Consider the following 14313-nt stretch of genomic DNA (forward strand, 5'->3'; position numbering starts at 1 on the left):
GCGATTCGCACACTTGCGAGCATTAAATTTTGGACTTAATTGGGTTGATTTCGATTAATCTAATTTTAGCAACAAGTTTTTGGCACCGTCGATGAGGATTGAGCTCAAGAGGAGCTGCCACTTCATAAAGACCGAAGGAGTTCATCTCATGTAAGGCAAATTTGTACAAAGGTAAAGCTACTCTATAGATAGGGATCTAGGAATTGAGCTTGTGTGGTCTTTGTATAAACCTTGTTTACACTAGTGGATTGGACTCAATAGAGAGTCCCCGATCTTTTAACCCAGAGGTAGGTTTTTCCGACCAAAAACTTCTTGCGCTCCAAGTCTCTTAAACTTGTCCACATATCTTACTTACTTGCATATGTTTCATGCATCCTATGAGTTGTTCTTTGATATGTGTTAGCTACCAAGTTTACAATGCATATTATGAGCAATGAACTGAATTGTTGTAAACTATGATAACTTGTAGTGAGCTAAGTTTGATTCATAGGTTTGAATTTGATTAATTGACGAATCTGTACTTAGTTGACTGGTGAGCTTGACTAGTTAATTCAGCATACTTTGTTTCGTAATGACTTTGTCATTGCTGTTTGCATAATGAACTGATATGTAAATGTGTTCAAGTTTATGAATTTTATTGTGAAACTAATCTAAGCAGACTCTGATTAGTTGGATGTATTAATCAGCTGGGATTTGTTATTGCAACTACTCTTTATATTATTGACTAACTTGTAACTAGTTGGCTAGTTCATTTGACTAATCTACTATGCAAAGTTAAATTTTTATTTTCAAGATATTTCGCCCGATACCAATTTCACTGTCCTAATCCTAAATAATCTATCGTATCCTTTACACAGAAAACATGACCAACGAACTCTTTTTCTCACGTAATGTGAACTTTTAACCAAAACTGGATGAGGTTGGTGTCGTTGTGTAGCCCTTAATTTAAGGAGGCTCAATTTTTGTCTAGGTATAGCTTAGGTTTGGGAAGAAATAGGGTTCTAAAATCCTTCATGGGCTAAACCCAAAATCTTTTTTAGGATAAAGAGGAACATAATCGAACCCAATAGCAAGGCCCAATTGTGTAGGAGTGGAAAGACGAATGGGTTTACATACATACAAAAGCTAACGAATTTTTTATCTATCATTGAGTTTTTAACGAGTTTGTGTCGTGTCAAGTTATCTCAAACCGACTTGTAACGTCCAATAATACACAAAAGATAAAGAGCTTGTTTGGATGTGCTTTTAAAATGGTTAAAAGCGTTTTTTTAAAAAAATGTTTTTTGGTTCCAAAAGCACTTAAAGTGCTTTATGCAAGAAGCATCAGTTATGTGCTTCTTCCAAGAAACACTTTAAGTGCTTTTCCAAAATTTACTTGCATTTTACTAAGGATTGGTTCCAAAAGCATTTTCACCAAAAGCACTTTCAGTCATTTTAAAAGTCTATCCAAACAAGCACAAAGTGTTTTGTTCAATGCACATCAAAACTGTAAATTTAATTCAATTACATAACAAAACAAAAGTAGTTTCATCCCCATTAGATCAAATAATCTGACTACTCTCATTTTATTGTGTAACTGAATTAAATGTGCACTAGAGAATGTCTCCTTATGATGTCATTTCAATTTACTTTGACACATTGGATATGAGATTCAAACCAAACTTATGATACTCTTAAATCGTGTATAATAAATTCGTCGTCAACTATGCATGGCTAGCTTTTGTTTTACATGGAACAAACAAATCACCTGAGACAAATTAATGTTATGATTAATTATGGTACAACATATTTGAGACAAATTAATGTTACGATAATTAAAAATGATTAATTGGTAAGCTAATGATGTTATACTGACGTGAAGAAGCCATCAACTAATTTCTTTCTTTCTTTTTTGTTTTTTTTTTTCTTTTAAAGATGATTAATTAGTAAACGTATTGTCTTAATTGTGGATCAAAATTTGATAAAAATTTGACAATGAAATGAGGGAGGGGGAGGGCCCTCTCAGAGAGAGTTGGGATTTGGGAGGGGCACAGAGAGAGGGGAGATGGGTGTGTGAGGGAAGCAGATTGTCTGTCCTTCTGATGCTCTTTCAATCTCCTTTTATTTTGTCCGGTCACGGTTAAGTTATGTTAATATTTTATATTATTTTTTTATAGAGATAAGAGGATAAAAAATAATAAGAATATAAAATATTTACGTGCCCTAACTGTGATCACATAAATAAAAAATGGCTAGAAAGATCACCCAAACAATTAGAAAGAAAAAAAAAAGATGTGGCAATGTTTCTCTGGATTTGATTAGAGAAGGAAAATATCAAAAGGCTGCCAAAGGTACGGAAATGGAAATGAAGACCCTAACCCCTCCACTCCTTTTCTCCATCTTGTCACTGTTCCTCAAGACATCTTGTCTCTTTTTCATTCTCTCGAAAAATTATACCATTGCCTTATATATCACATATATTAAAATTTTAACCGTACGGTTTGGTTACTGAATCTTTAATCAAAGATTTAACGGTAAAAAACTCTCATTTACTCCATCTTTTTATACTCAAATATCTCTCACCCACTTCACACGCACACAATTACACTGTAAAATGGTTGGTGTGACCCAAACACTAATCTACCCTGCGTTACACTATGTTTAGAATTAATGAGTTTGCTCTGTTGTTATGCTCATAAAGTGACATACAAATAACTAATTGTTAAAATCAACCCTCCACACAAACAATTACTTTTAAACATACATATAAGTCAGTGCATTCAAGTTCACATTAATCAACGACTACAAAATAGACAAATGCTGGCTAGACTCTAGCATTCTCTCCTCCATCACACATATTCACTAATATTTTGTATAATTAACACACACACACACACACACACTCTCTCTCTCTCTCTCTCTCTCTCTCTCTCTCAAAGTGCCCAAAAGTTGAAAAGTAGTGAAAGGTGTGGGAGGGTGTTTCCTGGTGGCTGACAGGCATTGCATCAGATATGCGCACAAACCAGCAACTAGCAACGCACGCTTTGGCTTTGGCTTTCAGGGGGCCGGGAGGGAATCACATGACGCTCCGATTGCGTCACCTAAAGCTAGGAATTCATCTTATTTACATTTAAGTCTCTTTTCCTTATATTTGAAGTAAAATGTTTGAAGTTTGATTCTTATAAATTACGAATTAGATACTTAATTATATTTCAAAAGCTTTCACAACCTTTAAATAAATTAATCCACGTACAGGGTTTGCATGCTCAACCGTATTTATCATAGTTCTACTTGGAAGTGATTTTATTGTTCCCTTGTTGGGGGATTAATAGTTTGAAATTTGCGAGGTCTTAGACGGTAGATTACAGATTTGAAAGCAATTTAACCTAAAATGTTTAAGCTTAATAAGTTCATAAATAAATGTATGAAGTATTACAATATATTCTTATATGCGTATGGACCCTCGAGAAATGTTTGTGTCACGTGTGAGACTATAGAGGACAAGTCCACATCAACCCTAAAGTAGTTCTTCATACTCCCATGCTGAGAGTAAGTGCAACGGACGGTCGAAGAGTCCAATCCTGCAGAAACCAATCCAATGCAATCCAATTATTCAAACTCCAAAGTTGTGTCTTTCTTATCCTGCTAAACTGCGCTATGATCGACAATCTTGAATTATATATATTCATGCACATGCTATTGAGAATGAATCTCACGTTGATGGAAGGAAGAATCTTGTATAGACTTATAAGAGGTTGGATTACTTCACATATTGCCAATTGGTTTTATGGTGAAATCTCAATTTTCTTCATGATATCAGAACATGTTGTCCCACATGTGAAGCCAAACGACCACACACACTTCACGTCATCCCGTTATGTTGTCCACGTGTTAGATTTGAAAATTTGCCACATGTGAGGGAATGCGTTGAGAATGAGTCACACGTTAATGGGATGAGAGACCTTGCATGAGCTTATAAGAGATTGTACTAGCTACTCCCCATATTACCAATTGATTTTATAGTGGAACTTTTAACTTTCTTCACATGTAACACGCATTGCATGCCTATGAGTAACAGTTAAGAAGCAACTCACTTCATAACATGATTTGAACACCACTTAGGCTGATGGTTTTGTCATTTTTTTAGTTGGAATCTCATCAGGATCGTTGTGAAAACTTCGCGGGATTGTTTATCTCATAAGAATTCTCTTTGATCTTGAAGGAATGCCGAGTAACTCTGTGTGTGTGTGTGTGTGTGAGAGAGAGAGAGAGAGAGAGAGAGAGGAAACAGAAGATGGTTATAGAGTACATTGAATTATTTTGTCCTTTGAGCAAAATCTAATGGATTGCGATTATTAATAATCATTGCTTTAGTTATCTACACTGTAAGCTAAATATTTTACAATACTTTTGGAAAAAAAGAAAAACTACAGAAATTCGAATCTTACTTATGAGCGTTAAAATATGATTAGCCAATATTATTTGTAGACTTTCAATAATATGAGTTGATTGATGTTACTGCATCCAGTGTGAGTTCAATGAATTAATAAATATGTATCAGTAATTAGCGGATAAAATCTGAAGTTTGGATGACCATAAAATATAAAGTGTAAGCGTAAAAGGAATCTTAATATTGGAACAGATTACCACAGGAAAAACACTAGTAGTATGACTCAACCTCAACAACAGCATTTGCCAAATCTATTTAGCTTTGACTTTGGAGGAAACTAACAAAAACATGAGGGATGGAAACTAGGCCAAAGCTAACAGAGGAATACAGAAAATTAGCAAAGACAGCCCAAGGGTTGTTTTCAACTTTATAGTTTATACTGCATTACTATGCAAAAGGAAATGTGAAGGAGTTTTTTTTTTTTTTAACTTTGGGAAAGTCTATTTTCTTTTGAATTTGGTGGGTCTATGTACGTGTTTCCTTCCATTCTATTGGTCCTCTCTATTTTTTTTTTTTTTCAAATAATATTTGCGTTTTCTTTGGGGAAAGCAAATATTCTTCTTTTGAGTAACGTATATTAACCATATAAATTTTATAATTTGGATAATTTAATTCCTTAACCTTCATTTGAAGATCATTTTTACCAAAAATTATTCAAATTAGAAAATCGTTTAGTCATCCAAATGTATGGAACAAATCAACCGTGTGAGTACCAACTACTAAGTGACATATTCATGATGAACCGTTCATTTATTTAATACATTTGAATGATTAAACGATCTCTCTGCTTTATATAATCTTTTTGTATGAATGATTTTAAATGAAGATTAAAAAATTGAGATGTCTTAATTATAAAGTTTATACAGCCAAGATACATTATTGTAAAAGATAAAATATGTGCATTCCCCATGTCGGAAACGCAAGTATTATTCAATTTTTTTTATATGAGCATTTGAGAAATTTGCAGGGTCCATGGCCAATGTTGGACAGCTAAACATGTCTGGACGGTAATTGGGTCTCATCCTCTTCTCCACAGACCCTACAAATATATATTCTCCACTCTCATCCTTCTCCTAATTAAATTATGTTGCACCGCTAAAGCTCCTTTGCAGCACCGCCACACAAAGTGTTTTGATTTGTTAGGGACCTTCAACTGCCATACACTCCTCCACCATGAGCTGACTCCATGGAAGAACTTTGGCTCGCCTTAACTACGAACTGTTAATTGATTTGAAATTTGCAGGGGCCATGACCATGGAAAGCAAGAATTATTCAATTTAGTTCTCAAGCTCACTTTAATTACTTCAAAAAGAAATTATAAACCCCTAAACTCAGTCATGCATGCCGAAAAATTCTAAACTTGAGAGTACAGTACTGTAAATAAAGTCCGTGAGAAATCAAAGCTGGGTCGAATAAGTTTTAAAAGTTGTTGGGAGAAGAAGACGTCACATGAATATAATGTCTGAAAATGGAGGGCACGTAGGCAGCTCCCGAAAATGCCGACAATTTAAATCTTCCCATGTAAAATCAGTGTCCTCAGCAAATCACACCAGCCTCTGTAGCCAATCTTTAAAGCAGTAAGCATTGTAGGAGCAACCCCACCTCTCCCTTGGTTCTTGATCCACATCCAGCCTAGCTGGATCACTTATATGATTTGCCTCATCTTCCGTTATATTTCAATTCATTGATTAACTTTATATATATTGGAAAATTTAACTAAGTACATCATATACATAATTAATGTGGCCAGCTTTTTTCCCACTCTTTTTTTTTTAATGGTTAGTGCTCTATATATTGTGGTTGGTCAAGTTGCAATAGATATTGAGGGGCTAACCCATTATACTCAATTCGAACTAGGATCCAATTTGATCTTGATCGGATTCAACCTTTGTAGCATGAAGATTAAATTAGTTCAGATTTAAATGAGTCGCATAAAAACCCTAGTTGCTAACTAGCTAGGATTCACTTTGGTATCTTCCCCTCCTTGTTTGTCCTATCTTGAAATCATTTTCAATTTTTCATCTTCCGGTTGTGGTCAGTCATTAGCTTTGGCGAAAAGAGTCTTTGTGGTTGTCTCTCTTCCAATATGTCAATGAGAAATTTAATTTGTAGCATTTACGGCTTACATACAAGTCAAACTCGAATTTTTGAGCAGCGACTGTTGTTCAGAGTTATAAGGTGGTCGTTTCTATTTTTCTTTTGAGTTTGTGTGCATTTAAAAAAAAAAAATTATTAAGGGAAGGGGGAGGGTTTGAAATTATTACAATAATTTGGAGGGGGAGGGTAGTTTCAAACCTGGGATGTATGTGTGAGAACCCAATACCATATCCACTAGGATACTGGATCACAAGCATTTGTGTATGTGTGCATGGGAAGAACTATGAGGAGGAAGCTACATTTGTTGGTGGTGATTCATAGAAGTGCTTCTTAATTTGCTAACAATTGCAAGACCAATAGTGGGTGGTGCAGTGTTTTCCTCGTGATGCGTTTACGATGGTTCTACAACTTGCAAGGTTTAGCACTCGTGAGTATTATCTTTCTTGTTGATTAGATGTGGTTCTTTCATGGTTGAGAAATTGTATTGTATTTCTAATGAGTTTGTAATTGAGAAATTGTGGTGTTTCTTTTAGCATGTGCAAGCTTGGTTACATTGACATGTCCTATGTACGTTTATAATCATTCTTAATCAACCCCAACTAGTTCAGTAGTGATTACTTTAGTTCGGTTACGATTGTTTCCGTCATTTTTTTAGTGCATTTCAAATTCACTGATATTTAAGCTTAGCGTACTCATGTGATGTCATGCACTGGATTTGTTTTTATTTTCTTATTTAAGAAAAAGTAGTTCCCTTTGGTGCTTTCTCAATTTTGAAAAAAATAATGGTATAATGTATGTAACGGCAACATGACTTGATATATACGACGTGGTGTTATATGTCCACACATACTACAACACGCATAGTGGACCACACACCTTCGTTCTAGTCAATCTTTTACGTTTTGTTAATCGATTTATCTTTCTTCTTTTGTTAGGTAATTTATATTTTTTTTTCTTATCAAGTTGTAATTTGAAAATAACGAATAAATTTATTTATTGGTGAGAAGATAATAGCCAAACAGTTACTGAGACTATATTAGAAGAATGTGCAAAAGTCTCACTAACTTGTTGTTTGCCATTTAGTACCACAATCTAGTGGTATTCCTCTTCACTTGAGGGAGAGGTCTAAAGTTCGATTTTCGCTAAAGGAGAATTTGAACTACATTATTGCTAGCTCATTATGAAGTTTAGCCCTCTCCCCCCAACTTAGTGTAGAAAATATCCTTTGTTCGGAAAAAAATAAAATAAAATAAACAGCTAACCTTATTTATTTTTTTTCATTACACTTGTAAACTCAATACCTTCCAACAAAGTGGAGAGAACTGTCATTAGGGTTGAATTTGCATTGAACCCCTTCAAATATCTTATCCCTGTTTCCAAACATGAACCTTGCAACATATGCCACCTAAATCACTGGTTTCTGCCATGAGAGAATACTGGTTAATAAGTGGGTATTCCCACTCTCTGCCATTTCCTTTTTCTATTTTCATGCTAATACTGAGAAAGTGATTCCTAATCTCACTTTTACCACAAAGATAAAAAAGAACAAAATAAAAGACTGTTTCTACATAAAAACGAAAACGCAAAAACCCAAAACAACCCATCAAACTCCATGCTCCTACCAATACAATTACCCAAGGAATAAATGACAAGAAAAAAAAGCAGAGGCTACCAAACAAATCCCAAAGAAAATAACCTTGGGAAAGGTTTAAAGAGTTAAGGCCTTCCATAGTAACTGTAAAACTGAATGTGATGTCAATAATATAAAAATCACAATCATACAATAGATCAAAATATACGAGTGAGTGATTCTTATTTTTGGTTCAATATATCAAACACATGAATAGCGTGATTTATTTGTAATAAATGACACATATTTGAGAAATAAAAAGAGAACAACCAATCATAAATTAAAGAAAAAGAAAAAAAATGGTCCCACGATTATTATATAGAACTCATATATAGCAAACTCGCATCACTCTGACAATAATGTTATAGAAATTAAACTCAGACCATCTGATTTTTATATATAAGAATCAAAGCACTTAAACTATTGTGCAACGCCTAACCACTCGTTAGGATAAAATGAAAGCAACTTAAAGTAAATGAAAGAGACAAACTTGAGTTTTGTCAAGTTGATTAAAACAGTGTGCTTCATTTTCTCTACTTACTTTTAAATTCTCTTCTACATAACTTAAATAAATTAAATATAATTATTATATCATTTTATAAAAAACAAAAAGAAAAAGAAGGTAAAGTGAATGAAAGGGAAATGTTTGGAGTAAGACTGGGGAATTGGAAATGTTTGGAGTAAGACTGGGGAATTGATGGCCACACTCTCCACCTTCCTCTTATCTTCTCCTCTCTAAAAAAAGTAACCATTTTACAAGATAACAAAAAAAAGATAAAAAAAATTAACAGTTATTTGAAATTAAAAAAAAAAAAACTAAATAATTATTTACTAATATGTCATACATAACACTTGGATGTAATACAAACCAACATTTAGCAGTAGTCATGTACTTTTGTCTGTCTCCGGTTGAGGAAGCTTTTTTGTTGTTGGTGTTGATCGTCATCTTTATCAGTTCATTGGGTTCACCAGCAACCATGTAGATCTTCACTTCTCCTTAAGAATTCTGAGAGAGTGAGAGAGAGAGAGAGAGAGAGAGAGAGAGAGGACATAGAGAGAGAGAGAATGGAATTTGACGAGCACGAAGAGCAAGACGAGGAGATGGAGTTGCAGGCGGCGCCACCAGGTTACGCCTCTGTTGCGGCGAGTTCCAGGCCCAAAATGGGGCCCACAGGCGAGGGGGCTGCCCCCAGCGCTCGAAAAAGGGGAACCGCCGCAACACCCAACTCCACCACGACCACCACTGCCGTATCCACCATGGTCAGGTACAGAGAGTGCCTCAAGAACCACGCCATCGGCCTCGGCGGCCATGCCCTCGACGGCTGTGGGGAGTTTCTCGCTGCGGGAGACGAGGGCACCCTCGATGCCTTAAAATGCGCCGCCTGCAATTGCCACCGCAACTTCCACCGCAAGGAGCCCGAGGCCGAGTTAATTCATCACCAACAGGGTGCCGGTGGGTCCCACCTCCTTCACCACCACCACCATCCGCACCAATTCTCCTCAGGCTACTATCGCCCGCCGCCACCTTCGGGCTATCTGATCACCTCGCCGCACGCAAGGCCGACACTGGCCTTGCCTGCCGCATCAGGCGGCGGCGGAGGGTCTCATAGTAGGGAAGAGGGAGAGGACGTGTCGAATCCGAGTTCGAGCGGCGGTGGAGGCGGAGGAGGATTCGGGATGAGCAAGAAGAGACACCGGACAAAGTTCACGCAGGAGCAGAAGGAGAAGATGCTGGAGTTCGCGGAGAAAGTTGGGTGGAGAATTCAGAAACATGACGAAGCAGCGATTGAGGAGTTTTGCTCAGAGAACGGAGTGAAGCGCCATGTGTTCAAGGTTTGGATGCACAACAACAAGCACACTCTTGGTAAGAAATTAGTGCCCTAATTAACCAAATTTTATTCCATTTAATGCCTACTTAGCTTAGCTAGGTAGCTAGCTCAGAGAGAAGAGAGGTCTTGCAGTGTACTAATTACCCAGTTAATTAATTAAATTATGATCGTGTTATGATTAATCGTTAGCTTTAGTACACTTAATTCATGATCATGCAAGTAGAATGATGATTTTCTTTACTTTAGTGCTGATTATCAATGATGATTTAATTAACAGGCTAAGCTTTTTGTTTTTGTTTTTGTTTTTTGTCTGTTTTTTGAAATAATTAACATGGTAAGCTTGGTTAGCTAGGGTTTCATCACTTAGTTTCAACAAAAAAACAGTTTCATCACTTGGTTCTAACTAAATTTCCTTTCGTCTAACTAATTAGTGTTATTAGTATCTGGATTTGGTGCTAATTAGCTAATATATGTACTGATTAAGACCAACATTAACTTGTTCTGACATGTTTTACGCATTGCACATGTTCTTACTGTGATATAACATTTGCCCTAAAAATCCAAAACGAAATGCCGTTTAGGGCAGTTTTCAATTTCGAGTAAAACAACAGAAAAAAGAAGAGGAGAAAACCAACATAAGAGGGAAAGCTTATATAACTTAAGCTAAACTGGGTTGTGATTAATTAATGAACTCTCATTAATCACATGATTAAAGACCAGAGAATTCCTAAAACTGCAGTCTAAACGTGTAATACTAATAAGCATGCACAGCAAAGCTGAAAGCTGCTCTCTGTTTTTGTTTTGTTTATTAAATTAAATTTATTATTCTGGATTACTTCTGCGGTTTGGGTTTTCGGAAGTTCATCCACATTTGTCATCTTATCCTTATTTTCGTCCATGATCACCGCCTTATCTTAGCTTGACCCTCTCTCTCTCTCTCTCTCTCTCTCTCTCTCTCTCTCTCTCGTATCACTTTCTCTCTCTTAGTAATTTTGGCTCAACCTTCATACTGCATTAATCTCTGGACGCTTCCAGCTGAAAACTGAAAGAAGCTGATAAAATTTCACCGATTTCTGAGCTTACCGGACACATGTGATCTCATGCATTGGATTTGTTTTAATATCTCTATTTTCATTTTTGACAAAAGAAAAAGGAATTTCTTTTGGTGCTTTTGTAATTTCCAAAAATTAATTAAATGCATGTAACGGCAACATGACGTTGTACAGTGCGACGTGGTGTTATAAGTCTACATTACTAGAACATGCATAGTCGACCACATTTTTGTTCTAGCAATGTTTAGCTTATCTTTTACGCGTAGTGTTATAACTGCCTTCCTTTTTTTCTAATCATAAATGATCGATATATTTATTTATTAGTGAGAAGATACATTGCATTCTTATGTAGGTCAATATAAATTAGTGTGGAATATCACTAATACTAAAAAAATTGTATTCATATTTCTCTTGTCTCGATTAATTATCAAAATTCTCTTTAGCTAGTAACTTAGACAAAAGTTTTTTTTACAAGTCTTTGGACTACGCCCGAACAAGTATAATCAATTAAATATTAAAGAAAAACCAACTAATTATTGATCTAGTGATTATTTTCTTCCATTATTAGAAGAAGTATGTAGTTTAAATACCCCACTCACATTGATAAATAATTTTGAAGGAAATGAGCCATAAATTATTTTGGTTTTTACTTTAAGAGGGCAAAAGTTCTTTAACAATTAAAAGAGTAAAGGGTTGATCGTGGAAAGCCTTAATTTTAGCAGCTATGGAATTGGAATATATGAAGGATGGATGATTTTTTTTTTTTTTTTTTTTTTGATATTTTATGTTTTCTCTGATTAATTTTAGCAGTTCAATCTCAAGTTCCTAATTGATATGTTCACGCTGACCAAGAATCTGGTCGACGAAATTAAGTTGCATGAACAACTGAATGAGTACGCTGTCTACAATATAAGTTTCCAAGACCTAATTAGTTTCTTGACAGTCAATTAACACGACAAAAATTAATCTTTCAAAAAATTTATGAACCAACAAATTCTTAATTCCAAATTTTTTTTTATAGAAATCACAGAAACAATTACTTTCTTCTTAAATAAGTGGTCGATTTCTTAACAGTTTTCACTGCAAGCTCTCTTCCAGTTTGGAGTACTTATAACCAAAGAGAGTACTGTACGTATAAATGTAGGGCACCGCCATCCTCAAGAGCCAGCATAATCATTAGGTCAGATTCACAATATATCATTATGTTGAACGATATCGTGGAATAATTACACACTTCCAGTATCTGCATATATGTACCTTTAAATAAGATATGCATCGTTAGTAGACAAACAAGTATTGAATTTTCTTTATAGGCGGATTTGTCATTGATATTGTTGATCCTACGAACTTAAAATTGTCAGTATGTGGTGGATATGGTTGTCGATATTGTGTTTGCAAGTAAAGTTAACTGCAACGTAGAAGAATCATTTATATAGAATAAGACACACATATATACATGATATATTGAAATATCTTTGAAGTTGTATCTAAGAAATAAATGATTTGGACCAGAAAATCACATTCTCGACAAACCCTAACAATATATATCCTATATATTTCCAACATATCAAACATGCAAGCATGTCGTATTGATGTATAAAAATACAATGGTGAAAATATATGTTAATTAAAGAAATAAATAGTTACGTAAGTGGTGGAGTGGAGGGTTGAAGGTGTTGGAAAAATTGTGTGAGGTCGTGTTACTTGCAGCTGCTGCTTTATTCTAAACAGGTGGGCTCTCCATCTGTGTGCCTCTCTATCCAAGGATCTGATCACAAAATACAAACGGGACTGACATTACAGCTAATATATATTTGTTTATATCGGTTTTATATATAAACGAGAAACATCATTGTATGTGTTTTTGTTTGTGGTAAAAGAAGAAAAGTGTTCCAGTAACTAAAGTGCGCATCCACGAACGATTCATTATGATTCCTGATTGTTGATGATTGGGAGACTTTGCATGCATTTACTGTTAAAAATGAGTTTAAACAATTTCTTTTTTTATCGTAAGAAATGGACATATTTTCAATAAAGTAACTTCTTAATATCTGTAATAGGTCATACTTAAACCTCGTTTGGTATTACTTTTACCATCATTGTTTGTCACTGCAGGCGTCGCCACAATCCCTATTGTCACTCTCACCATTATTAGTACCATCACCACCACCATCGTAGCCACCACCCCTACCAATATGTCCATTGTTATCATATACATAGTTATAGCATTTTTATATTAAAATTTATCAAATACTTTTACACTGTTATTCATACCCGCATCGTTTTTAAAATACAGTTTATTAAACAGTTGACTGGTATATTTTATAGTTGATTATTCTAAAAGCATAATAAAAATAGTTTTTTATTTAAGTGATCAATGAAATGTATCGTATATACACATAATCTAAATTGAATTAGACCTATATTATATACACATTTCTTCCCAAAAGATACAAACCGGATTTAGAACATCGAGCGTAAAGACAAATACTCATAACCACTTAAATATCAAGCTTAGTGTTTTCTTGTGCATTTCAAAGGGCCTCAATCGTGATTTGATTATTAAGTGATCAATGATCGTATGCACACATACTACTCCTAATTATCTTTTTTCTCAGAAGAAAAGAAAGAGATATAAAGCCGGAGATAGAGAGAAGTGGAGTAAGTTGTTGGGGAAGGGAAAGTGGAAGTAGAGTGGCCCATATTTGCTTGCATTGCATTTGGTTTTGATTAAATTGAGGGCAAAACAAAAGAAAGAAAGTAGCTTGTGTTTCAAGTGACTTCAAATTTGAAAGACTAAAAACAGAGAGTGTGTCCATTTGTCCAATAACTTATTATTTCCTCATTTGGACTGACAACTTAACATGCCTCCATAATCCGTGACTGTCGGTGCTTAGAAGAGATCAGTGACCCACTCACTCAACTCACTCACTCACTCAATCACTCTCTCCTTTTCCTTTTCATTTTTCTAAATAATGTCAACTCAGGGCTTTTTTTTTTCCTGCCGCCTTGGACGTGGTTGCTCCTTCCATAACCACACAATTCCACGATGCCTCAGTCTTCAGAGAATCAGAGCAGTTTATGCAGTTGTGTAAATGCATTATCTCATGGGCAATGATTTCAGCACGCCATTTTTTACACTACGCATATTCCCTGTTAATTTTAACGGTTAATTTTATTTTAGTTGCTCAACTTAACGGTTATAAAATTAGAAGAATGTCTATGAAGTGAAATTATTTCCTCCTGATTATCTTATCCCCTATTAGTATCACTAAT

General features: G+C 35.1%; 1 protein-coding gene across 1 annotated transcript; it reads left to right on the forward strand.

Moving 5' to 3' along the window:
- The first annotated feature begins 9009 nt into the window (after positions 1–9009).
- Positions 9010–10167, forward strand: LOC137717101 (zinc-finger homeodomain protein 2). The gene has a single exon (XM_068456411.2). The coding sequence runs from the start codon at positions 9222–9224 to the stop codon at positions 10038–10040; it is 819 nt and encodes a 272-aa protein (XP_068312512.2). The 5' UTR covers positions 9010–9221; the 3' UTR covers positions 10041–10167.
- Positions 10168–14313: the final 4146 nt, after the last annotated feature.

Source organism: Pyrus communis, chromosome 15, assembly GCF_041283825.1.
Source record: "Pyrus communis isolate YQ-2024b chromosome 15, ASM4128382v1, whole genome shotgun sequence".
Taxonomy (NCBI): domain Eukaryota; kingdom Viridiplantae; phylum Streptophyta; class Magnoliopsida; order Rosales; family Rosaceae; genus Pyrus; species Pyrus communis.